General features: G+C 35.4%; 2 protein-coding genes and 1 long non-coding RNA gene across 9 annotated transcripts in view; 2 read left to right on the top strand and 1 right to left on the bottom strand.

The window, feature by feature from the left end:
* Positions 1 to 9,612, bottom strand: part of LOC129952751 (uncharacterized) — a 28,420-nt gene extending 18,808 nt beyond the window's left edge. For 4 of the 6 annotated variants that reach the window (XM_056065559.1, XM_056065560.1, XM_056065562.1 and 1 more), the window contains exon 1: positions 9,254 to 9,612. Coding sequence is in view for 2 of the 6 variants with exons in the window: in XM_056065558.1 (XP_055921533.1) it covers positions 8,578 to 8,604 (27 nt within the window). In the remaining 4 variants the exon portion in view is untranslated. Of the gene's footprint in view, positions 1 to 8,577; positions 8,620 to 9,253 lie in introns of those variants that run through there. The other 2 variants (XM_056065558.1, XM_056065563.1) reach the window with 1 other exon arrangement.
* A 3,997-nt stretch (positions 9,613 to 13,609) lies between these two features.
* On the top strand, positions 13,610 to 14,950 carry LOC129952165 (uncharacterized). Its single transcript, XR_008782275.1, has 3 exons — positions 13,610 to 13,742; positions 13,808 to 14,199; positions 14,259 to 14,950. It is a non-coding gene; the product is annotated as an uncharacterized LOC129952165 (long non-coding RNA).
* Positions 14,951 to 16,698: 1,748 nt separating this feature from the next.
* The window catches only part of LOC129951069 (uncharacterized), a 29,227-nt gene continuing 22,974 nt past the window's right edge, over positions 16,699 to 22,951 (top strand). For both annotated transcript variants that reach the window (XM_056063076.1, XM_056063075.1), the window contains exons 1-2: positions 16,699 to 16,979; positions 20,709 to 20,786. In XM_056063076.1, coding sequence (XP_055919051.1) covers positions 16,931 to 16,979; positions 20,709 to 20,786 — 127 coding nt within the window. In that variant the 5' untranslated portion in view covers positions 16,699 to 16,930. The remainder of the gene's footprint in view (positions 16,980 to 20,708; positions 20,787 to 22,951) is intronic.

The raw sequence follows: 22,951 nt of genomic DNA, 5'->3' as shown, positions 1-22,951 counted from the left end.
TTGTCTGCTTAGTGATATCAAGCCTTTTGACCGTTTTAAGTCAATACTTGGCCATATTTGCTTGGTTGCCAGGCAGGTGGTACTTCGTGACCATCTAGTATTTGTTGTTTCTAAAGCATATTGCTTGAGAAGATATTTGCATGTAGCAAGTGGTGTTCCTATGTTATGTTTTTGTCTAACATAAGGCAGAAGTGTTCCGTTTTTGGCGAGCTCATCGGCTTTGCAATTTCCCGGAATGTCTCTGTGGCCCGGCACCCAAATGAGGTGAATGTTAAACTGTTCCGTCATCTCCTTCAGAGATGATTGACAATCGTGGACTGTTCGAGAGTTTGTGGAGACAGACGCGAGAGATTTAAGAGCGGCTTGGCTGTCCGAGAAGATACGTATATCCTTACAAGATATAACGTTTTCTTTGAGCCAGGATAGTGCTTCTTTTATCGCCATTACTTCTGCCTGGAACACACTACATTGATTGGGAAGTCTATAGGATAGACTGAGATTCAGTTGTTCTGAAAAGATACCACTTCCAACTCCGTGATCGGTCTTTGAACCGTCAGTGTAGAAGTGTACCGCATCGTCTTCCAGGGGTCCCTCTTCTTCCCAGGAGGATCTTGAAGGGATGGACACATGGAATCTTTTACCAAATACCATTTTTGGGGTGGTATAGTCTAAGCGATCTGGGATAGATCTGAAATTATCTAGAATGGTTGTATGTCCAGTATTGTTACTGGTCCATTGAGAGGTGGCTCTAAGCCTTACACATGAGTTGGCAGCCACCTTTTTAGAGAAGATGTCAAGTGGTGTTAGGTTTAAAAGCACTTCCAGTGCTGCAGTTGGTGTTGTGCGAAGTGCTCCTGTGATGCACATACCTGCTGACCGCTGGACTTTAATGAGTTTATTTAGATTTACCATCTTATCCAGTGCGGTCCACCATACGACGGCTCCATAAATGAGTATCGGCCTGATTACCGAAGTGTATAGCCAGTGGGTTATTTTTGGGGAGAAGCCCCATTTTGATCCTATGGCCTTTTTACAAGTAAAAAGCGCTACAGTAGCCTTTTTGACTCTTTCATCAATATTTGCCTTCCAATTTAGTTTTTTGTCTAAAATGAGGCCCAAATATTTAGCTTGGTCGGAAAAGCTTAATGGTATTCCTTTAATCTTTGGTGGGCTAATCTGAGGAATTTTATATCTTCTCGAGAAGAGTATTAATTCTGTTTTGTGTGGGTTGACGTCCAATCCACATTGATTAGCCCATTTAGTTAGCCTGTTTAGGGCATTTTGTAGGAGTTCCGAGAGAACTTGGGGGTGCTTCCCAGATACGGATATCGCAACGTCATCAGCGTAGGCAATCACCTTGAAACCTTCTGTTTCCAATGTTGTAAGTAAGTCGTTTACTACCATGTTCCATAAAAGAGGCGAAAGGACTCCACCTTGGGGAGTGCCCCGATTCACCGATCTGGTGGTAGTAAAACTTCTCATGTTAGAAATTATTGTCCTGCTTTTGAGCATGAGACTTATAAGATCTATGAGTGACTTCTCTAATTTCAGCTTATCCATTGCTGTTGTGATCGCCTGGTAACTGACGTTGTTGAAAGCTCCTTCAATATCTAGGAACGCTACCAGGTTATATTCTTTGTATTCGAGGGAATGTTCAATAGTACGTACCAGTGAGTGAAGTGCTGATTCTACTGATTTTCCCTTAGAGTAAGCATGTTGAGCTGTGGAAATGAGACATGGTTTTAAATTATGTCTGATATAAATTTCAATCAATCTTTCCAAGGTTTTAAGAAGGAAGGATGATAGGCTGATTGGTCGTAGATCTTTAGGGTTAACGTGTGAGGGTTTCCCTGCCTTGGGAATGAAGACTACTTTTGCCATTCTCCAGGCTTTGGGAATATATCTCAACCTTACACAGCTTGTCAGAATGATTTCCAATGGTGGAATAATCATGTCTGAGCATTTTTGTAGTTCGGCCGGAATGATTCCATCTGGTCCTGGAGATTTATATGGATCAAAGCTGTCTATGGCCCATTGCAGTTTTTCCCGCGTTATTAGATCAACTAAATCGCTTGTAGAAGCTTGAGACTCTGATGTTAAGTCGTTGAGTATGTTAGAACTACCTGGAAAGTGGGTGTCTAATAACAGGTTAAGAGATTCTTCATCTGTGATAGTCCATGTGCCTGTTTCTGTCTTTAAAGCACTAGGTATTGTTGGACTTTTTGAGAGAATTTTCCTGAGTCTTGAGGCTTCTGAAGTATTTTCTATTTTACCACAAAAATTTCTCCAAGAAGACCTCTTACTCTTTCTTAATTCTTTTTTATATTGCTTTAGAGCTTGTTTGTATAAGTCCCAGTCAGAAGGAGATCTAGTGTACTTAGATCTATTGAAGAGTTTACGACAGCTCTTTCTGAATGGTTCTAATTCTTTATGCCACCAATGAGGTTTCTTTTTACCCTTTAAAATGGTTACAGGGCATGAAGATCTCATTGATTCATTTAAGGCTTCGGTGAGATGATTTACAGAAAGGTCTAGTTCATCTTTACTGGAGGAGCTTTTAAGAAGGTTATGATTAAGCAGTTGTGCTAGTACCTCCCTATAACGCTCCCAGTTGGTATTCCGGTGATTTCGAAATCCCGTAGATGTATTTGCTACATCTTTGAGCTCAAACTGAATGTATTTGTGGTCAGAGAAGGAATTCTCTTTTGAGACATGCCAGTTTGAAATCATATTGTGGATCGAGTCAGAGGTAAGTGTAATATCAAGTACCTCTTTCCTATTCTTGGTTACAAATGTGGGTTCATTACCAATATTACTTATGAGTAGGTTAGTGCTTAGTAAATAATCAAATAAGTACTCACCTCTCTCATTTATATCAGAGCTACCCCATACCGTGTGATGGGCGTTAGCGTCTGAACCAATTAGGAGACCAACTTTTTTCGATTGCGCGTCCGCAATTGCCTTCCTCAAGGTGTTTCCTGGAATTGGGCTGTCGTGGCCAAGGTAGGAGGATATGAGCCAGTAGGTGGCTTTATCTGTTGTTAGGACAGCGGTGGTGGTGTCCTTGTCGCTGTAATTGGGGAGTAAAAATATGTTTAAGTCATTTTTTACTAACATGCATGACCTTGGTTCACCTTTCTCCGATGCATATAATATTTTATAGCCAGGAGTCCTGAGACCTCTGATGATGGAGTTTGAGACCCACGGCTCCTGTATTAAGACGATGTCTTCCTTGTTCTTATGCAGTCGGAGTATCAGGTTGTTTGTGGCCATGATGGCGTGATGGAGATTAATCTGTACTAATCGCAGCATTGCTACTATTAGTCAGATCAACCTCCACCACTGTTTTGTCGGCGTTTTCCTCGTCTGAGGAGGACCTAAGCAGGTCTTCCTCACTCTGGGTGATGCCTAAGGTGGCGTCTTCAGTCTCCATGTCGGAGTTACTGTCGACTTTAGTTTTAGCCTCCACGTCGGATGGCTTATTTGGGGCAGTGGATGTCGATGGTTCCACTTTTGGTGTTGCATCGACCTCCATTTTCGTTGCCAATGAATCGATTCCCTCCGCTGAAGAGGCTTCTGTGGGGGGCGTGTTTAGCGTATCTTCATCTTTTTTATAAATACGCATCATGATTTCATCGAAACCATACCTAATCACACCTTTGGTCGCGGCCAGTGGAGCCAGTGATTCCCTATTGATCAGCACGAGAGCCGATCTATAGTGACCCACTGTCTCCTTCTCAACCTTTGGTACTTTCCAGTCGTGAGTAGGCAGGTCCGGATTACTTGTTTTGATCAGTTTCATGATCATGTCTGGACAGTTGTGAAGAGCCGGGACCATTATACGTGCTCTTGGCCGGCAAGGAATATTCTCCCTTGCAACAACCTCGAGCTTGGCACCCGGCCAGACTTCTGGCAAGCCATTGACAGCAGCCCTGTATAGATCGAAAGATCTCTGATCACCACAGGCGATGAGTTTGATGCGATTTTGGTACCATCCTGCATCGGCTGTGTCTGGGAGAGGCCCCGGATTTTCCTCGATAACAGATAAAAATCTGAAACCGAGGTGAGCCTTGACCTCTGCCCAATGATCATGAGAGATGTTACCATCCACATGACTCCTGTCAATGACCGCGGCAATGATCTTACCTTTGAGCGCGTCGCTGAAGGAGAGATCTTTGTTGACGGCTGATGTGCTGTTGGAAAGCACCTTCTGCCTTTTTGGTTCGGGCTTGTCACCCTCGAAAGACCTATCTCGCTTTGACGTTGAGTCGCCGCAGGTCGGTTTAGCTTTTTTGCTAAGAAAGCCACTAGCCCACTCGAGTTTACGCGTTTGCTCTGGGGTTCTTTCCGCCGCCGGTATGACACCGACTGCGGCTAGAATCCTTTCGGCGTTGCGTTGGTCTCGATTGGCCTGTGACTTCTTGGACTTCTTTTTGGCCGGCCCAGAACTATGTCCGTGTATCACAGATGTGGGTCCACCTCCAGATTTAATCGCTACCGATGCCAATCCGGGTGTGCCCTCACCCTTTGAGTCAATTCCACATGTCGCGATCACGGTTTTAACGGTAGAGTTGCCAGAAAAAAACCTTTCATAATTTCTGTGAACAGGTTGAAACGGCAAAATTTAGCAAAAGAGCACCAATCAATGTATGAGTCAAAGTTCATATATCGGGCTCAGATGGACGACAAATGGTTTGGACGAAACCCAATACTGAGCTACTTCCGGAAAATACTTTCGCAACATTCAAGCATGGGGTGGTTTGGGATTGTTTTTCTGCGGCAGAGGTAGGAAAATTACATGTAATTGAAGAAATTATGGACCACAAGAAATATAGAGAGATTTTAAAACAATATTTGGGTGAAAGTGCACGTAAATTGGGTCTGCAAAACCAGTTCACTTTTTACCAGGACAATGATCCCAAACATAAGGCACATAATACAAAGTTGTGGCTGCTTTATAATTGTCCTAATGTCATGGAAACTCCAACCCAATCAACGGATATTAACCCTATCGAAAATTTATGGGACCATTTAGACCAGGAACTAAGAAAACTGACCATAAGGAATGCAAGAGAGTTTAAAGAGCAGATTCTGCAAGAATGGGACAAAATATCTAACGAAACAACGAAAAAACTTGTCCAGTCCATGCCTAACCGACTCAAGCATGTTATTAGGAACAAGGGTTATGCTACAAAATATTAAAATTTGCTTATATTTATCTTTTTTACTGCGCTTTTTAATTTGTGCTATTAAATGTTCTTTGTTTGTTGAAATATGGCGTTTTTATAGTGGTAGACAATAGATCGTATTCAGATCTTTAATATAAGAAATAAATTAAATTATGATCATGAGTGGTTCTTGACAAATCCGAAAAAAATTAAGTTGTAAGCTGCTGTACGAATATGAGTTTGATTGATTGTATATGTTGGTGTACAAAACTTTAGGTTCTACCGAATATATGCTAAATAACAATAAAAAAAATTCGACCACAATGGAGGAATCTCTCTCCCAAATCTGGAGATTTTTGCCGCCTTTTGCTGTACCACACTTTTGCTTATTAACAATCCACAAAATTAGATAATGTACAAGTCGCTTTCTACAAAAACCACTTACACATGTCAGGTCTTTTTTGGGTGCCTAATTTCTTTGGTGTAAATGTGTGTTTGAATATATTTGTTTTGCTTTATTAAAATTAGCAACAAAAACAATAAAATAAACGAAGCTTAATTGTACTACATTTGTATGACGTTTTTTTATTTGGAAAAAAGACTGAAGTAATTTTGACTAACAATCATGCAGTAATAACCAGTGTCTTATTTTATGTACACCTATGTATATCGCTATGCTATATAAATGGTCTTCAACAGGGAGCTGTGAATTCGCCGATTCTCTTCAGCATTTACACCAGCGATCTGATAGGTAGTCTTACAAAAGCAATTGCGTACGCTGACGATCTTATTGCGTACAGAACGGCCCGAAAGGTTGAGTTTATTATTAGCGTGATTTCGACAAGATTCAGCGATAGTGTGACAACTGGAAACTGAAAATAAATGTCCAGAAGTCGGAGACAATTCTGTTCCGGACTCCGTTGGCTAGGCCCACGAGGGATACGTGCAAGAATTGGCACAAGATGGTCATCGTTGATCTTCACGGGCAGCCTTTAGCCAGCAAAAGTGTAGTGAAGTACCTCGGTATCTGACCAGGGCCAGAGGAGCTTTCGCTCTGACGAAACAGCTTTTTTTTTGCAGTCGGCTTGACCCCATAGTGAAGGTAATTTGCTACATGGCCCTCATACGGCCGATGATCGTTTATGGTTGTCCTGTGTGGTTCAACGTTGCCCCTTCCCAGATGGAGAAGTTTCGGGTGTTCGAGCGGCAGTGTTTACGACGCTGTACCGGCTTATATCGAACAGCCGAGTCTTCTTATGTGCGTTACTATTTGAATGAGGCACGAATCAACAGAATTGGCAATTTCGTGATAAAACTCGTTCGAGGTCACATTGCAAGAGCTATGTCTTCGACCAACAATTTAATTTTCAGGGCGTTCTATCCGAACGACGAGTATTTTGAGAGTGCACGCTTGAGCGACTTCATTCCAGCAGAGGCATTCCTCTTTTTAGACAGATGCGGTCTGATACAGGATAGATTGGCAGTTCCGTTAATCTACCACGTCAGACGACGAACCGTGAAAAGTCGACTCCTGTACAATCGTGACGTCATGGCACAAGGCGGAGCAGAGCTCCTTCGGTTCAGTAGGGCTATGTCCGAACGGGACCGAACTGATAGGGTGAAGCAGTAGAACCAGTTTTGGTGTCTTCAATCGGCACTTGATAGTGGATAGTCGGGATGGGGTTTTAAGCCTTGGCCGGCTTACATACTTGTTTTATAGTTTAGGGTTTAGTTTTAAGTAGAATAGGTATAGTGGCACAAAAAGAAATACAAAACAAAAAATAAATAAAAAAAAAAAAACATTTAAAAAAAATAATAAAAAAATTCAAAAAAAATTACAACAAAATATGAAAAACAAAAATATTAGATAGTTACATTTGCTGCTGTGGTTGTTCTAGTTTTTAGTAGTTTATAAGTAGGATAGGTAGTTTAAGTTAGCTTTAAATTTTATATTACGTACCTCATTTTAAGTATTTTTAAGCAAAAATAAAAAAGTATCTTGATATTTGTTTTTTTTTTCGAATTTTCTAATAAATACAAAAATGAATAAAATTTAAATTGAAGTAAAATAGTTCTTAGGTCCGAAAGGCATCAGCATTAAGTATTATTGTTTAACTTAGAGTGTCCGTATGGGACCAGTAATTTAGTTTTAAGTTATGGTTAATTATGCTAGTTTTATGAATTTTTGTCTAGCTTCAAGATAGGTTTAAGATTGAATTAATAAAAATTAATTAAAAAAAAAAGTGTCTTATTTTAAATGTTATTGGATGAATTTTTTGTTAATTAAGAGCTCCTGGTATATTCTAGGCATATTGACCCAAGTCAATATAAAAAAAAAAACTATTACAATTTTTATTGATTAGGACAAATTATTTTTTTTCTGCAGTTGTTTTTAATTATTATTTTGATCTCCAGTCTTTTAAATCAAAAGACAACGTTGATCGTTTCATAAAATCTTTTTACTTTTTACCTCAAACTATACTTTGACAACTCTTGGAGTATATTATATTAACATGCTCTCCTACATGAAGAAAATTCGTATTTTTAAATGTACAATTACCTTTGAGTATTGATAATTGAGACCTTAGTTGGTAAGTGCAATGAGCAGCGGATGATACATGCAATCACTTCAAATTGAATTCAATAATATTAAATAGTTATTTTTTTTTTCATTTAAGTGCTTGTTATTGACTGTCTGTCTTAAAAATTGATAAATAAAGCAAAATTGAGGTTTTTGTAGCCCATTTATAAATGAAATCGTACATTTTTTGTAAGTACAGGTTACAGACGGACTTTACGGATAAAATTTGAAAGACAATATCGTTGAATTGATTTCTTTATTTTGAGTTGAAAAACTTGCAAAGTCAGTTGAAGATTCCAGATCGAAAGAAGCTCCCAAACAACTAGAGAAATACTAATGATTTCTTGATAATTTTAATGCAAAATGCAAGTGTTGCAACATCAAATTAAGTAGCTTTTGTCCCAAAACTTTTTGTCATCTCAAAGGTATAAAAATGGGGTTATTTTTGTTAATACCTGCATATGTAATATCTCAAATAATAAATTCAAAGATCTTCTATGAACAACTTATTAGGACTGATTGTGTGACGGAGGACTACAATAAAGCAATTACAATTAAAAATCGAACAACAAGCAATAGGATGGTTATATTTGGTATTAAACAGAATATGTTTCTTTTTTGTATTTCAAAACTAAGGAATGCCGACGGTAATACGTATTCGCTAAGAAGTAAATTTTGGACATTTCACTGACCTGATTTCCCTTACTTTTTCATAAAAGGGCTAGCAATTATTTATATGGGATGAGGTACATAAATAAATAAGATTATTGTTGAATTTTTTATCATGCATTATGCAATAAATATAAACTTAAGCAGGCAAATTACAACCTTAAGAAAATAGTTAACTTGTGGCATTAATTAATAAATGCAAAAATTGCACCCGACGACGACGTTTAGATAATTTTTCTTTGCAATATCAGAAATTTAAGCAATTTAACTGCGCAGTACAATTGTTGATTTTTTATTTTTAATAAGTCTTGTCTGTAGCTCAATAATAAAAAGAAAACACAAACAAATTAAAATAATGTACAGATTTGTGTATTAAGGTTTTACACTAAAAACTTTAACAGGTTAATATATTACATTTTAGCAAGAAAAAAAGTGTAATAATTGATTTTAAACAATCGATATTAAATTTTGTTCACATATCTAAACACGGTCGGGATCTGGTTTGTTTTTTTAGGGCACTCCCAGACCAAATTCGTTGCAAATGAACAACATCAAGAAATATTTTAGAAAATTATATTATACAAAAAACATATTGGAAAGAAAAATCAAAAAAATTAAGGTATTTCTTATTGAAAAAAACATTTCCCAAAAGAAAAAATAACATCAGATGAAACACAAACGTATTCCGCCATTTTGTTCCTTCAACGTTAAATAAGAAAAGACTTTCTGGGTTAATTGAAAATAATGATATTGTAATGTTTGATTTTTGCACCCATTTAATTAAACAAATCTTAATTGAATGCTGCACTATTAACTTCACATTTTTAATTTGTACCTTATTTGAATAATTTTCAGCAATTGATCTGCAGCAATACTCAGTTTACTACACAATTTGTTTCAAAGAGTTACGCTGTTTTCACACCACTTGGACGATTGATTGACACGACTTTTTTCACAACATTACACTTTATTTTCGGTTTTTGAAACTGGTACGTTTTAGTAGGATATTGTTTATTGTTAATACTTTATTAGTCAATAGTTTAAGAGATAGAAAACACATTTATTTAACCTTATAATTTTTATTTAAATCAATAATCTTTCGAAATGAAGTCATAGAACATGCATGGACGATCCGAGATATTATACCATGGGATGAGATGGAATAGATACGTAGTTTTTTTTTTTTTTGAAGCGCTGGTTGGTTGATGACAATTGGAATTTTGTAAAACGGCGCTTCAATGGAAACAAGCTATTGGAATTCAATTCTAGTATAAAACTAAGGGCATTCCAGTGATGTATAACGACTTTTAGCAGAAAGCAACATATATCTGTCTCACATATTCAGAATGTTTACGAGCAAAGTCTTTTCTAACTGGCTGAACAAAATGGTGTAGCGGCAGCAGCAGCTAAGCAGCACTAAGGTGAGTTTTATTTTTGTCTGTCAACCGTTGTCAATCGTTTACTTTTTTATTTCTAAATATTAAAATTTTTACATCCTCATGATTTGTCAAATAGTTATGATTAATAACAATCAAAAACTCAACTCGGGAGGTAAGTTGAAAGTGTTGAACTGTCAAAGTTAATAATAAAAGGTGATGTTTTAAAAGCTATAGGAAAGTTTTTCAAGAAAATATTACAATAATATATCAATTTTTAAAAAAATTCATAAAATTTGTATTAAATCGATAGTACGGTGGATATAATATAATGTTTGAAGATTATTTCATGCAAATGTTGACCTTGACTGAACTTCAAATGGTAAATCAATTTAGTCCAATTTTGACATACTCTTTCCAACATTTTAGCCGGTATCTCACGAATAAATGCTTCAATGTTGTTTTCCAATAAGTCACTTGGACCGGAATTATCTGTTAAGATATGAGCTTTAACATAGCTCCACTAAAAATAGTCTAATGCCCCCTTTCATAAACAACTTTTATACATTTAACAGGATTTTAAACTGTAAAATGGAATATTTTGGTTTCACCAAGCATTTTTAAAGTAAACAAGCTTTTAAACACCTTTTAAAACTAAATGCAAATTTTTGGCTCATTAAATTTTAAAAGTGTAACTAAAAAATGAAAAAGACAGACGATGTTTTGTAAAGTAGTATTCACATGAACGCGACCAACGAACGACGAATGAATTACAAAATATGAGTTTATAAACGTTTGAAGACATATTTCCTCACAAATTCTTAACAAAACGATGGAAGTATAGTTTCTATTTGATTTATGATGCATACTTTTTCTTTTCAATACCATATATTAATAAATTTAAGAAAACAAATTAATTCGTCGCGAAAAAAATTGAAGTTGATACGAACTGTCAAACTTTATTCGCATTCCACATTATCCACAATCGCAACAAATAAAATAATCGCGTGTACTTAACCTAAAAAAATCATTCTTGTTTTGGTTTGTTTGGTGGTGAATGGTGTTTGCCTGTGGGTCCTTGTCAAACTTCATTCGCGACGAATTAAAAACTCTCATGTGAAAGAAATGTCAAAATCGACGAATATTCGTTCATTCGTTGGTCGTTGGTCGTGCTCATGTGAATAGTGCTTAACATTTGTATTCTCAATATTTGGAGAATGAATAGGTAAACAAATTCAACATTTCCAAATCTGCGTCGGAAATATGTTCAATATCTCAAAATCAACTGTTTGCCGCATCTTGCGAAAAGTAACCCACCATATAGCATTAATGTCATTTATTTCAACACATAATAATTTCTCATTTTTCTCACACAATTCGCTTAATAGAAAGAACAAATGGGAATTATTTGGACAGGGTTGTGAAGAGAACTCTATTTTAATATAAAATATCCCTGAAATTTACCATTTTAAGCTTGGTGAAACTGAGAAAATTTAAAAGCCTGATCAAATTTACAAAGCTTTTTAGATAAAAGTGCGTTTAGTGTTTGGGTATGAAATCGGACAAAAAGGCGTTAAATTGCACAATCTAGGCGGCCAAGCGACCAGTCCCGAACGTGAAAAAAAATGTTCACAGCACTCGCCTCTCAACAAGTACATTGTTGATCATGCTTTGTGCCATTTGATACCGTCTTGTTGAAACCACATGTCATGCAAGTGAAGCTCTTGCATTTTGGGCAAAAAAAAGGTGGACATCATCTCATGGTAGCGCTCACCATTCAAAGTTACGTTACGATTAGCATCATCTTTGAAGAAGTACAGTTCAATGATGCCACCAGCCTATGAACCACACCAAACTGTTACTTTTGCTGGATGCTTGGTAGCTTATTAAGTATCCATTGAGACAAAAATGAGCTTCGTCGATGGAAATGGAAGAAGCGCTCGATTAACTTTTGCAGCAGAACACGCGTTTTGATAATACAATTCAATAATTTGCAAGCGTTGTTCGTTTATAAGACGATTCATGGTTAAATTATAGACCAAACTGAAAATGTTTGACAGTGAAATAAAACACGAAACGTGCTGTTTGAACCAGTATTGCCAAAACGACATATTTTTAAAATTTAATAAAACAATGTATTTCATTGTACCCGTGGCATGATGGTTAGTGCGTTGGGCTGTCATGCCAGAGGTCTTGGGTTCGATCCCTGCCTATGCCATCTAAAGTCTTTTCACGGGTACTGCCTCTTGGAATTGACATATTCTCCAAGAGTAACTCTTGTCATGAAAAAGTGCTTTCTCAAATTAGCCGTTCGGATTCGGCATATAAACTGTAGGCCCCCTCAATTCCTGACAACATTACACGCACACAGGAATGGTTGAGAGTTGTAAGTCACTAGGCCCTAGTTTTCAACGGACTGTTGCGCCACCCAAAAAAAAAAAAAAAATTGTTTTATTTAAAATAAATTAGGATTTCATTTAGGAAATGTCTTGTTATTTATCTCATCAATTCTTATAAATATTCTTAATCAAATTAAGAGGAACTTCAGGACTTTTTCTTTACATATTTTGCGATTTTAGATTATGAAATTATTTTTTTTTGATATTGGTAGTTTAACAGACCAATGATTTTTAGCATTTTTCGTTTCAAATTATAGTTAGAACTTTTCAATTTTTCTATACTTTTTCTATTTTCTATTTTAGAATTCTATCATTCTATCAAGGGATGTTGCAAGGACGGTCGGTCCTTGTAACATCCCTTAGCGATTTCAATGACAGCTTGTACTACAACGTCTCTTATGGCTGAATCACAAACACGCTTCAGCTTCGGCTTCACCTGACGTTTACAAGTTCAGCCATAGGAATTCAACGCATGCTATCACAAAGGAGCTTCGACCTCAAGTTTCGTTTGACAATCGTAAGGAAAAGAACGTAATGTAACGTAATGTGACGGAAGCTCTAGTTCAATTATCTGAACATTTGCTTTGTCTGACAGCTCATCAGCAGTAAAAAAAATGTCAACAAACAAAATATTTGCTCTTTGGAGAGATGGAATAATAGAAATGGCATTCAAAGCAACCTAGAAGCAGGCCCACCGTAACGCAGACGAAGACGAAGCTGAAGCGTGTTAGTGATTCAGCCATTATGACTGAAGCTACTTTTCATTCTCTACAAGAAGTAAGGGGTCAGTTATAGCTATCATTTAAAACAATTCAGAATTTTTTTGAGAGAATGTTTAACTGTGTTTCAATTTCATTTGAAATGCATATTATATACTAATTCATCGGAAATCGCATAATGGATGTTTTTTGGGAAAAAAAGTTTAATTCCACTGTTAGGCTAGGCGCGCACATGCAACTTTTAGTTTCGAAACTGTTTGGTTTCTAAACTGAGCACTATAGACTTATACGAGAGTCCGCGCACATTCAGAAACTATTCGATCGCCCATTCGAGCAACTTTTTAGTTTGTGTTTTGACACAAACCAAACGATCACCTCAAACCAATTCCTTAGTTTGTGTCACAAGGAATTATAGGTAACTGCGCGCACATTCAACTAAATCGTTGAATAATTTTCTTTAAGTGCAAGAGAGAAAAAAATGTAGTCATTTTTTTCCTTTCACAAAAAATTCTGAGGGAAGGGTACCACCTTACATCTCAATTTCACTAGTTTTCTCTTTCATACATTGATTGCGAAAATTTATTAGTTGCTTAAACTCATAAAAAATATCTGTATCCTACTATGATACACGTAACTGCGCGCACATGCAACTAAATAGTTTCTTTCGTATGATTGTATTAGTGCATTTCAGTCAAATGATTCTTTAAAGTGTGACGAGGTTAGTAGGATACTTCCAGACGCGCAGAATAATATATCCTTCTCGTAAGTTTGTTTTCATAATTCAATTTGCTACTTTTTAATCGTCAAATGTATTTATGTACTGAAAGGAGGTGGTTATTATTTATTATTATTTGTAACTCAAAACAAAACATATTTTTAATTTTTTTATTTTCAGATTATTATGTACTTCAATCATATCAAAGTGCGTCATCGTTTAAAAAATGGAATAAAGCGTAATCCCTCATCAAACGGTACAATTATTTCAAATGGAATTTTGCCTCTCACAAATGGGAATGTTAAGAGTAAAACAACGCTGTCGCCATCGAATCCGAATGATATTAACCAAATTGCAAATGGAAATTTATACAATAAAAAGTAACATAAACAATATTGCAACGGAAAAGCAGCCACTTGAGCAGCAGTATCAGGAAGAGGAGGATTCTATGATGATCCTAATCGGAGCAAATCTTCATTCGAACATATCTTGGATTTTACCTGCTCACGATATTGGGCTACATCAATCAATTGATGTGTGACCCAAAAGTCGCGTAAGAAAATAATCGAGAGGTAAGATGACGATTTGGATCGATTTGAAATCCACGAACTGAAATTAGATTTGTTTTCAGGATTATGTTACGCTTTACGATGCCTTCGAGAGCTTCTAATCACGCTATATCTATTGGAGAGCTCGACATTGCTGGAATCCACCGATTTGCAGTGTCCCTGGGCGGAGGTAACTCTCAAGGATCTCATAATCAAGGACTACGGTTGGACATTCGAGTTCACTGGAACTGAAACACGATGTCTGAACCTGAAGTACAACTACTTGGGAAAAGAATCATGCATCGATTATACTTGGCATTCGATTGCCAGGAGCCACAACAAAAGTATTCAGAAAACAAAAACATGAAAGATCTGGACAGTGTTCTGCGACAATGTACAATTAATGGTGAGCCAAAAACAGGCAAACCATGGAAAAAAATGTTGATTATTGTCCAAGGTGTTTTAAGTATGGAGGGTTTGATTGTCCGATTGCCTGAGGTAATTACATTAATGAAGAAATACAAAGCTTATTGGTATTTGGATGCGGCGCATAGTGTGGGAGCGATGGGACCAAATGGTCGCGGTATTATCGACCATTCTAATGGGCTTTGGCAGTGCTAGCGGTTAAATTGATAAAATAAGTGATTAAGTAGGCCTAAATTATTTACGTTTACCACGAGATCTTAATCTGATTACTTATTAAGTTAAAAGGAATAAATAAATAATAATAAATGAAGCAATAAGTTTATTTTATGATTCGTTAAATAAGAATGTCATTTATTTGAGGTATGAGAGGGTATAAGCATAAAGTTCGTTACTGTCTACTATATTTGTATCACTAAAAATAAATAAGTAAAGTAAAATTAAAAGATGTTTTATTTTCATTGAAAAAAGTTAACATCCATCAAAAATGGCAGTGTTAAAAAACGTTTTGGCAACCGAAAAGAAACCAAAAAAGGAAAATCGCAGCCGTCTAGTAGCCACAATTTCGTTGGTTGTATTTTGCTTTGTGCCAATTTGTAAAAATCCATTTCCAGAAATTTGTATTGACTTATGATATTAAAAAAATATATAATTTTGAATTCCAACAATATATCTACTCTTTTCTTTCATAATCAAAAGAATAGGGCAGATTTGAAACAATTTCGTTTCGTGTATATGAGATAGAAAAAGTGAATAAATGTTTCCTGTGTATTGGTTTATTTCGTTGATTGCTTTTGGAGTTGCTTATGTGCGCGATGTTTGGGCAACTAACGATCAAACTATTTGGTTTCGAAAAAGTTGCATGTGCGCGCCTAGCCTTAAACAGCTGATAGTTCTTTGTTCAAAAGTGAATCGAATCGTTCCACTAATTTGTGTTCCAATTTCATACCGTGTCAATGACAGATTTTTGTTAGTACAGATTTGTCGGTGGATTTTAATCAGGAAATTTTGTTAAATGACAGAAATTTTTAATGATCGCAATAAATGAATTAACAATGTTTGGTTTCAAAGACGAAAATCAATGATAGAATTGGCCCGAAGACTATTGCTAGTTTTAAAATAAGGACACACATAGTGATATATATTTTTTTTTAAACTTCAATACATTATAAATATTGGAATTTGCCATTAAGTATGAAAGAGAATATCACCATGTGCCACCTCAAGAAGAATCGTAGTATGTAATTGGTGAATCCTGAAGCCACACTTTAAGAAGAATTGACGTTTGCTTTTAATATGATTTAAGTTCAAAGTACATATGAGTTTGACAGATACTTAAGAACAGGAAATGCATTACACAACGGTTGATTTGACAACTATAATAGTATTTTATTTTTATTGGTATAGACAATTTATTTATCATTGCGCTATAAATAAAGTTTTTTGTTATGAGGGTTGGTAGAAAATCTACCAAGTTCTAACGATTTACTGTTAGTTAATTATTTCATATACATTTTTTTTCAACAGAAATTAAGATCTGACAGATCTGGTAATTTAAAACTTTATGGAAAAAACTATTAAAAAATGAAAAAATAAAATAAATTAATATAAATTATCCAAATTTAAATAAAAAATAATTATTGGACGTACACATCTCAAACATTCATTCCTATATATTATGTTTTTGCACTTTCAATTCAAATCATTTGTTTTAAAAATAGTTATTCAGAAAAATAAGTCAGCCAACCTAAACTAACATATTGAATTCACCTTTCTGTGGTGAATTTTGTGTGAGGTTTCTTACGAGGGCTTATCTGTGAGCTTCAGAACTCCTGAACAGAGCAAATCGATTGCTGTTCTCTTTTCTGTTCTCCAAAGTATGGAATACAAAAAAATTGACACAAAATAAAAAACCAACAAGAAAAGTCTCCAAAAAGACTAATGTAAACACAGCCTATTTATAAATCTAACTCATAGAAGTTCGAAGTCAATTCAAGTTTCATGTAAACGGGGGTAAAGATACCACTGGAATTTTCAAATGGAAATATTGGCTACCTTTTTAATAGCTCAAGCATGTCAAACTGAAATTCATAGCTTGATTTGATAGCTTCAGGCTTTTGCTTTATTTACTGAAAAAGTGTTTTGATAAATTATTGCTTTTAAGTATTAAATGTTTGTAAAAAAGTTATTTCATTTAATTTGTTAAACAAATTACAGTGTACATAATTTGTAAATGTGAAAATATATCGCAATTTCGTATTATTACTCGGGAAAAAAAAAATAAATATTATTTGTGGAAACAAACAACTCTAGCAAATAAGTTCTTTACAGAATGGAAGACATTGAATATTTAGAAGAATATGAAGATTTCATATTACCTAGTAAGTACTCGAAGTATTGATTTTTTGTTGAGTTATTTTGTTTTTAATTCAAGATATGGAAAGTAATGAAGATTGCGGCATTATAGAACTTATACGCTATACTCGAATTTTTTCTTGACCGAAGTGAATCTTCTACCCATGTATGAGCCTGCATAAGTTGTATCTTTTATGTTGTGCGAATGTCAGCATTTTCCATTAAGCATCTTCAATTATCTTCTCTTGTACGTAATGGTTTTGAAAGTTACATAGCACTACAGGTCCCATGCAGTCGTTTGAAATGAATTTAAAATACCCTTTTATGGACAGTGACTTTATTGAGGGCTGTTTAATGATGATTTTCTTTTTACAAAACATGGAACGTCAACTTGTAAGAAGCCGGCAAACCAGTTTTTTTTTGGTTTTCATGGGGACGTTAACTCATTAACGTCCAAAACAGAACTGTTGGAGAGAATTAATTGTGTATATTTATTAATAGCCTAATATATTAAATAAGAAGTTACTTGAAAAACGTTTCTTAATAACGAATTATAAGAGTGGATAAGTTATATGTGTGCCGCTAATTTAATTTTAAATCTTGTTAAGATTCTAAAAAAAAGTAGCTCCAGGATATCGCAGCTTCCTTCTTTTTACTCACTAAGCACTGCAAGGTCAGTGAGTAAAAAAAGTACTAATATACTTCAAGTTATCATTATAATGTTTATAATCAATCAAACGGCTTATTTATTATTATCTAAGCTTTCATTGCCTTAACTTTAAGATTGAAAATAGTTTTAGCTTAAAAAGTTATTGAATTTTTTTAGTTTTGTTTTGGAAAAGGAATGTGTTTTTTATTAGTTATTGACATAAGCCTACCTCAAGGCGGCCCATCCATCTCGATATTTTGCATCATTGTACCAATTTTAGTTTATTTGGTAAAGGTAGTCAATCCACCTCTTCTTCGGTCGTTCTGTTGTAGTTTTACTTTCCAGCCTCCATCTCGTCTGAAGTCTTGAAATATGTTCTGCCTAACTTCATTGAAGTTTTCGTTCTATCTATTCCGTCAATTATTTGGGTTTTCTTGTGGATTTCTTTGTAACGAGCCGCGTTGCCTGTGTGGGGTCGTGATTAGCATAATTGAACCCGTAGCTCAGCGGTTGCGAAGGTTCTTCGACCCTGGACTCATCACAAAAAAAAATAAAGCCAGTCTAGTATCCCGATGGTAGTGATGCGCGAGATATTAACCTAACCCTCCCTACCTGGCTGTCTTCCTTGATAAGCACAACCTCATTCCCAGGCTTCTTGTCCTTACCTTAACTTTTAGTCTGACTGATTCTTAGCAGGTCAAGTGATTTTGTAGTTAAGTTTAGGGTTATACAGTTTAGGGACTTAAGTCTTCATATTCGAGCGAAGTACAAGTGGACTGTAAGTTAGAAAGAAATGAAGAGAGTAACAATAATTATTTGTATTAAGAGCTTTATTATACTAAATGTGACGACCGTCGCGGTTGGTAATAAAATCAAGACTAAACTGTGTTATATAATATATGGTTCAAATGTACATTTACGATTTGGCGGCAACACTTCATATATACCCAAAATTTCATATATTCGTCAATCAAAGAGAAGTAGGGAAAAAGTTTTGCACGCGTAAAGAAGTTAATGTCGATATAAAAAAGCTTATTATTCAAGAGTATAAAAAAGGAAAATCTTACCGCGCAATCAGTAAACTTTTCAACACATCCTTTGATACGGTCCAATATATTGTCAACAAATTCAAAACCAATGGCTCTGTGGAAAATAAGCCAAGATCAGGACGCCCAAAAAAGCTCTCCAGACGAGATGTCAGTCTCATTGTAAAGGAAGTAGCGAAAAATCCAAGAATTTCAGGGCCAAAATTGGCGGAAAGAATCGAAAATTCTGCCTTTGATATCTGAAAAGATTGCAAAAACACATGTAAATAAAGGTATTGATTTTTGGAAAAGAGTTTTATTTACGGACGAAAGCAAATTTAACCTGTTTGGATATGACTAGGAAAGGTTTGGCGTAAAAAAAATGCAAATCTTGAGCCAAAGAATATTGAGCCAACAGTGAAAAATGGTGGTCGCAACGTAATGGCTTGGGTCGCAATAGTAGCATCTGGAGTTGGCGGACTAGTGTTTATTGATGGTTTATGGATCGATACTATTATAAACAACTATAAGAACATAATTTGCAGCCATCAGTGGATATGTTGAGTCTTGGCCAGAGTTGGATTTTCCAACAGGACAACGATCCCAAGCATACCGTGATCATTGTTAGAGATTGGCTGCTATATCATGCACCAAGGCAATTAAAAACCCCTCCACAATCGCTGGACCTAAATCCTATTGAGCACGTTTGGGATATTTTAAAACGAAAAATTGCTCATGTCGATATTACCAACAAACAAACGTTAAAAGATCCTTTACAAAGGTGCTTGTCGGAATTACCCACGATGTGACCCTAAATCTTGTTGAATCTATGCCAAGACGTCTACAGGCAGTGATTAATGCTAACGGTGGACCAACAAAGTACTAATGTAGAAGGAATTGAATTCAAAAATTATGTTTTTTATTTAATGTTAAGAAATCTTTTGTTATGTATGAACACTTTTGTCCACTCTTAAATTTTTTTTTTTATAATCTTAAAGAATATTAAAAAATGTTGTTTTCGGATAATAATTGAAATGTATTTGAATACTTTTGCTGTAAAAATGTTTTCCTGGTTCTCTTTGATTGACGAATATATGAAATTTTGGAAGGACTTAAGTCACTAACTGAATGTGAGCATTAGTAGAATAGGGGAGTCCCATAATTGTTTCCAGGTGTTTGTGAGGCGTCTGTTGATTTCTTTCGTTTCTTGACCCTTAAAAGATTGTATTTGTTTTAAGTATATGTAGTCTTCCACTTCAATATCTTTTTCCTTAAGGAAATAAATCTTCTTTGATGTTGTTTTTCATAACTTTTGTTTTTGTTTTGTTAATTCATTATAATCTCCTCTTTTATTCTAAATTTAAGTCATGTATTCTCTGCTTTTATTTGCGCTGCATTATTTTTGTATGCGTTTTTGATCGTTTTAATGACTTGGATTCATATTTTGGCTTTTCAAAAATGTCCTTGTTGTATTTTGTTCAACAGAGTTAAATGCTTTAATGAAGTCTATAAATAAAAAGTGTATTGGTTGCCGTAATTTGTTGCACTTTTCTATTAATTGATTCATCGATTGTAGATGCTCCGTTGTTGAGAAATCTTCTTGCTTGATGTTTTTGTGAACTGTTTTTCAAAACAACTTATACATTTTTTTTATTTCTCTCCATTGTTTAGGAATCTGTTGTGTATGTCTGTTGTATTAGTTTGTTAAATAAATATGTTAAAATTTTAGAAAGCGATCTATGGTCCTTTGAATACTTTCTTTTCAAAACATGGCAGTTTGTGTTGTGAGGTGATCTGTGTCTATGCTATCATAAATTCATAACAAAAAATATGTAAAAATACAATAAAATGTTGTTGAAAATTGAATAGTATGCGTTTAAAAGTTAAATTTACTGAATCGAGCAAATCTATAGTCTATATTTAATATAGTGTGTTGTATACTTATGCTTTATATATTCCATAATGTTCTGTAGTTCCATTTAAATAGTTATTTCCATTTTCATGAAATCCTTTTTTTAAATATTTACATGTTTATGAACATTATATTTTTATTAATTGATCATTTGATAATTTTTTTTTAGAAACACTTAACTACTCAGAAGAATTTCCTGTAAATACAATTGAAGGAGATTTATTAAATGAACCATGCAACAATTTTGGTAAGTGTTGGAATTTTTCATTGAGAAGAATAACTTTATAATGTATAAGTAAATAATTTAGCGAAAAAAAAAATTAAAAATTGCAAAAGAACCTAATAATTTTAAAAATCTACATTTAAGCTTTCATCTCTCGAGGTTGATAAGTAAGATTATAAACTCAAAACTGGATGACTTTACGTCGAAAAGAATCCACCAGTAGTGTCCCTTCTCCTTCTTCTCTTGATCTAAATTGTTACAGAACTATCAATAACTCTAGGAATGTAAGGTTTTTGAGTACAACATGTTAACGGATTGAACAAACTTCTATAAAATGCTTTAAACAAGTATTAGTGTTAATCCACACAAAAACGAACTTGTCCTTTTCAATATAAAATATTGACCATACCTATATTATTGGTGAACATTCATTTCATTTCAGCAAAATAGTTGTTTTTTTTTTATTCAAGAGAGTGAGTCAATAAAGCTGTTTTCTTGCAATACAAAAATATTCGTAATAAATGTGGTCTACAAACCTGTAAACCGATCCTTATATATGGTGGATTTTGATAGTTACTTTATTTGTTAAACACCCTCCGCGACGATGGATGATATTAAATCACTGGAGGCTGTTTCTTTCAATTTAGAAATATACATAAATTGGCAATCGTCTTTCAAGGTGATATCAACAATTGAATATTTACCTTTGTTGGGTGCGGACCAAAGAAAAAAAACCGTCAATGCTTCAAAAACTCAATCGTCGTTAACTCATAACACCACTTCTGAAATAGCTATAATTTACAAATCCTTCATTAGACTAAAACTTGAATATAATTTGTAAGCCTTGGTAGATGCCTTACAAAACTGTAAGTTTTTTGAGTGGAATATAAAAAAGAGAAAAGCGATAGAACTATATCCAAAACCTTATCATCAATCGAACACTGCTGCAGTATTTCAGGGTTTTCTTTCTTTTACTGATATTTTTACACGCAAACAAGTTGATTATAGGGATTATTTTTTAACAGCACAGCAAAAATGTGGAATTCCTTATGCAAATCTTATAAGTTTATTAGTTATAATACTTACTTACTTAAGGTGGCGCTACAGTCCTGTGTGAACTAGGGCCTCACCCAACAAACTTCTCCATCTAGCGGTCCCTAGCTAGATGTCTCCAGTTTCGCGCTCCAAGTTGGGTGAGGTTACTTTCGACTTGTGCGCGCCACCTGATCAGTGGTCTTTCTCTACTACGTTGTCCTGTGGGTGTGGATTCGAAGACTTTTCTGGCCGAAGCGTTGGTTTCCATGCCCTCTACGTGACCCAGCCATCTTAGTCGTTGGACTTTTACCCTACTCCTCCACTCCCCTTCGATGCCTACGGGACCGTAGATCACACGAAGAACTTTTCTCTAGAACCGACCCAAGGTGCTTTCATCCGCTTTTGTCATAGTCCATGCTTCTGCACCGTATAGCAGGACGGGATGATAAGGGTCTTATATAGCGACACTTTGGTCCCTCGAGAGAAGACTTTACCACTCAATTGCTTTCTTAGCCCAAAGAAACAGCGGTTAGCAAGAGATATTCTGCGTTTGATCTCAGCGCTGGTGTTGTTTTCTGCGTTTACAGCGGAGCCTATGTAGACGAAGTCCTTGACTACCTCAAAGTTACGTCTGCCGATGGTGACGTTTTGACAAAGACGTCGTTGTTGTATGTCCTTTCATTACGACAGCATGTACTTTGTTTGCCCTCAATGACCGTTAAACCCATTTTTGATGCCTCTGCCTCAATACTCACAAAAGCCCAATTGACATCACGCTGAGTTCTTCTGATTATGTCAATGTCATCAGCATATGCTAGTAATTGGACAGACTTTTGAAAGATGGTGCCACTAGTGTTGACGTGTGAGTTCTGCACTATTCTTTCAAACACGAAACTAAAAAAATCACATGACAGCGCATCACCTTGTCTAAAACCTTTTGTGACATCGAAATGTTCTTCTAAGTCGAATCCAACCTTTATGGAGCAGCGTGAATTCTCCATCGTTATCCTGCACAAACGGACGAGTTTGGCAGGGATAGCAAAACTAGACATGGCTCTATATAGCTCGTCCCTGTAGATGCTGTCATATGCGTCCTTGAAATCGATGAAAAGATGGTGGGTGTCGATTTGGTGTTCTTGAGTTTTTTCCAAGAT

The sequence above is a fragment of the Eupeodes corollae genome, chromosome 3 (genome assembly GCF_945859685.1).
Source record: "Eupeodes corollae chromosome 3, idEupCoro1.1, whole genome shotgun sequence".
In the NCBI taxonomy this organism is placed as follows: domain Eukaryota; kingdom Metazoa; phylum Arthropoda; class Insecta; order Diptera; family Syrphidae; genus Eupeodes; species Eupeodes corollae.
The sequence above is the reverse complement of the archived record's forward strand: the minus strand, read 5'-3'. Positions and strand labels throughout refer to the sequence as shown.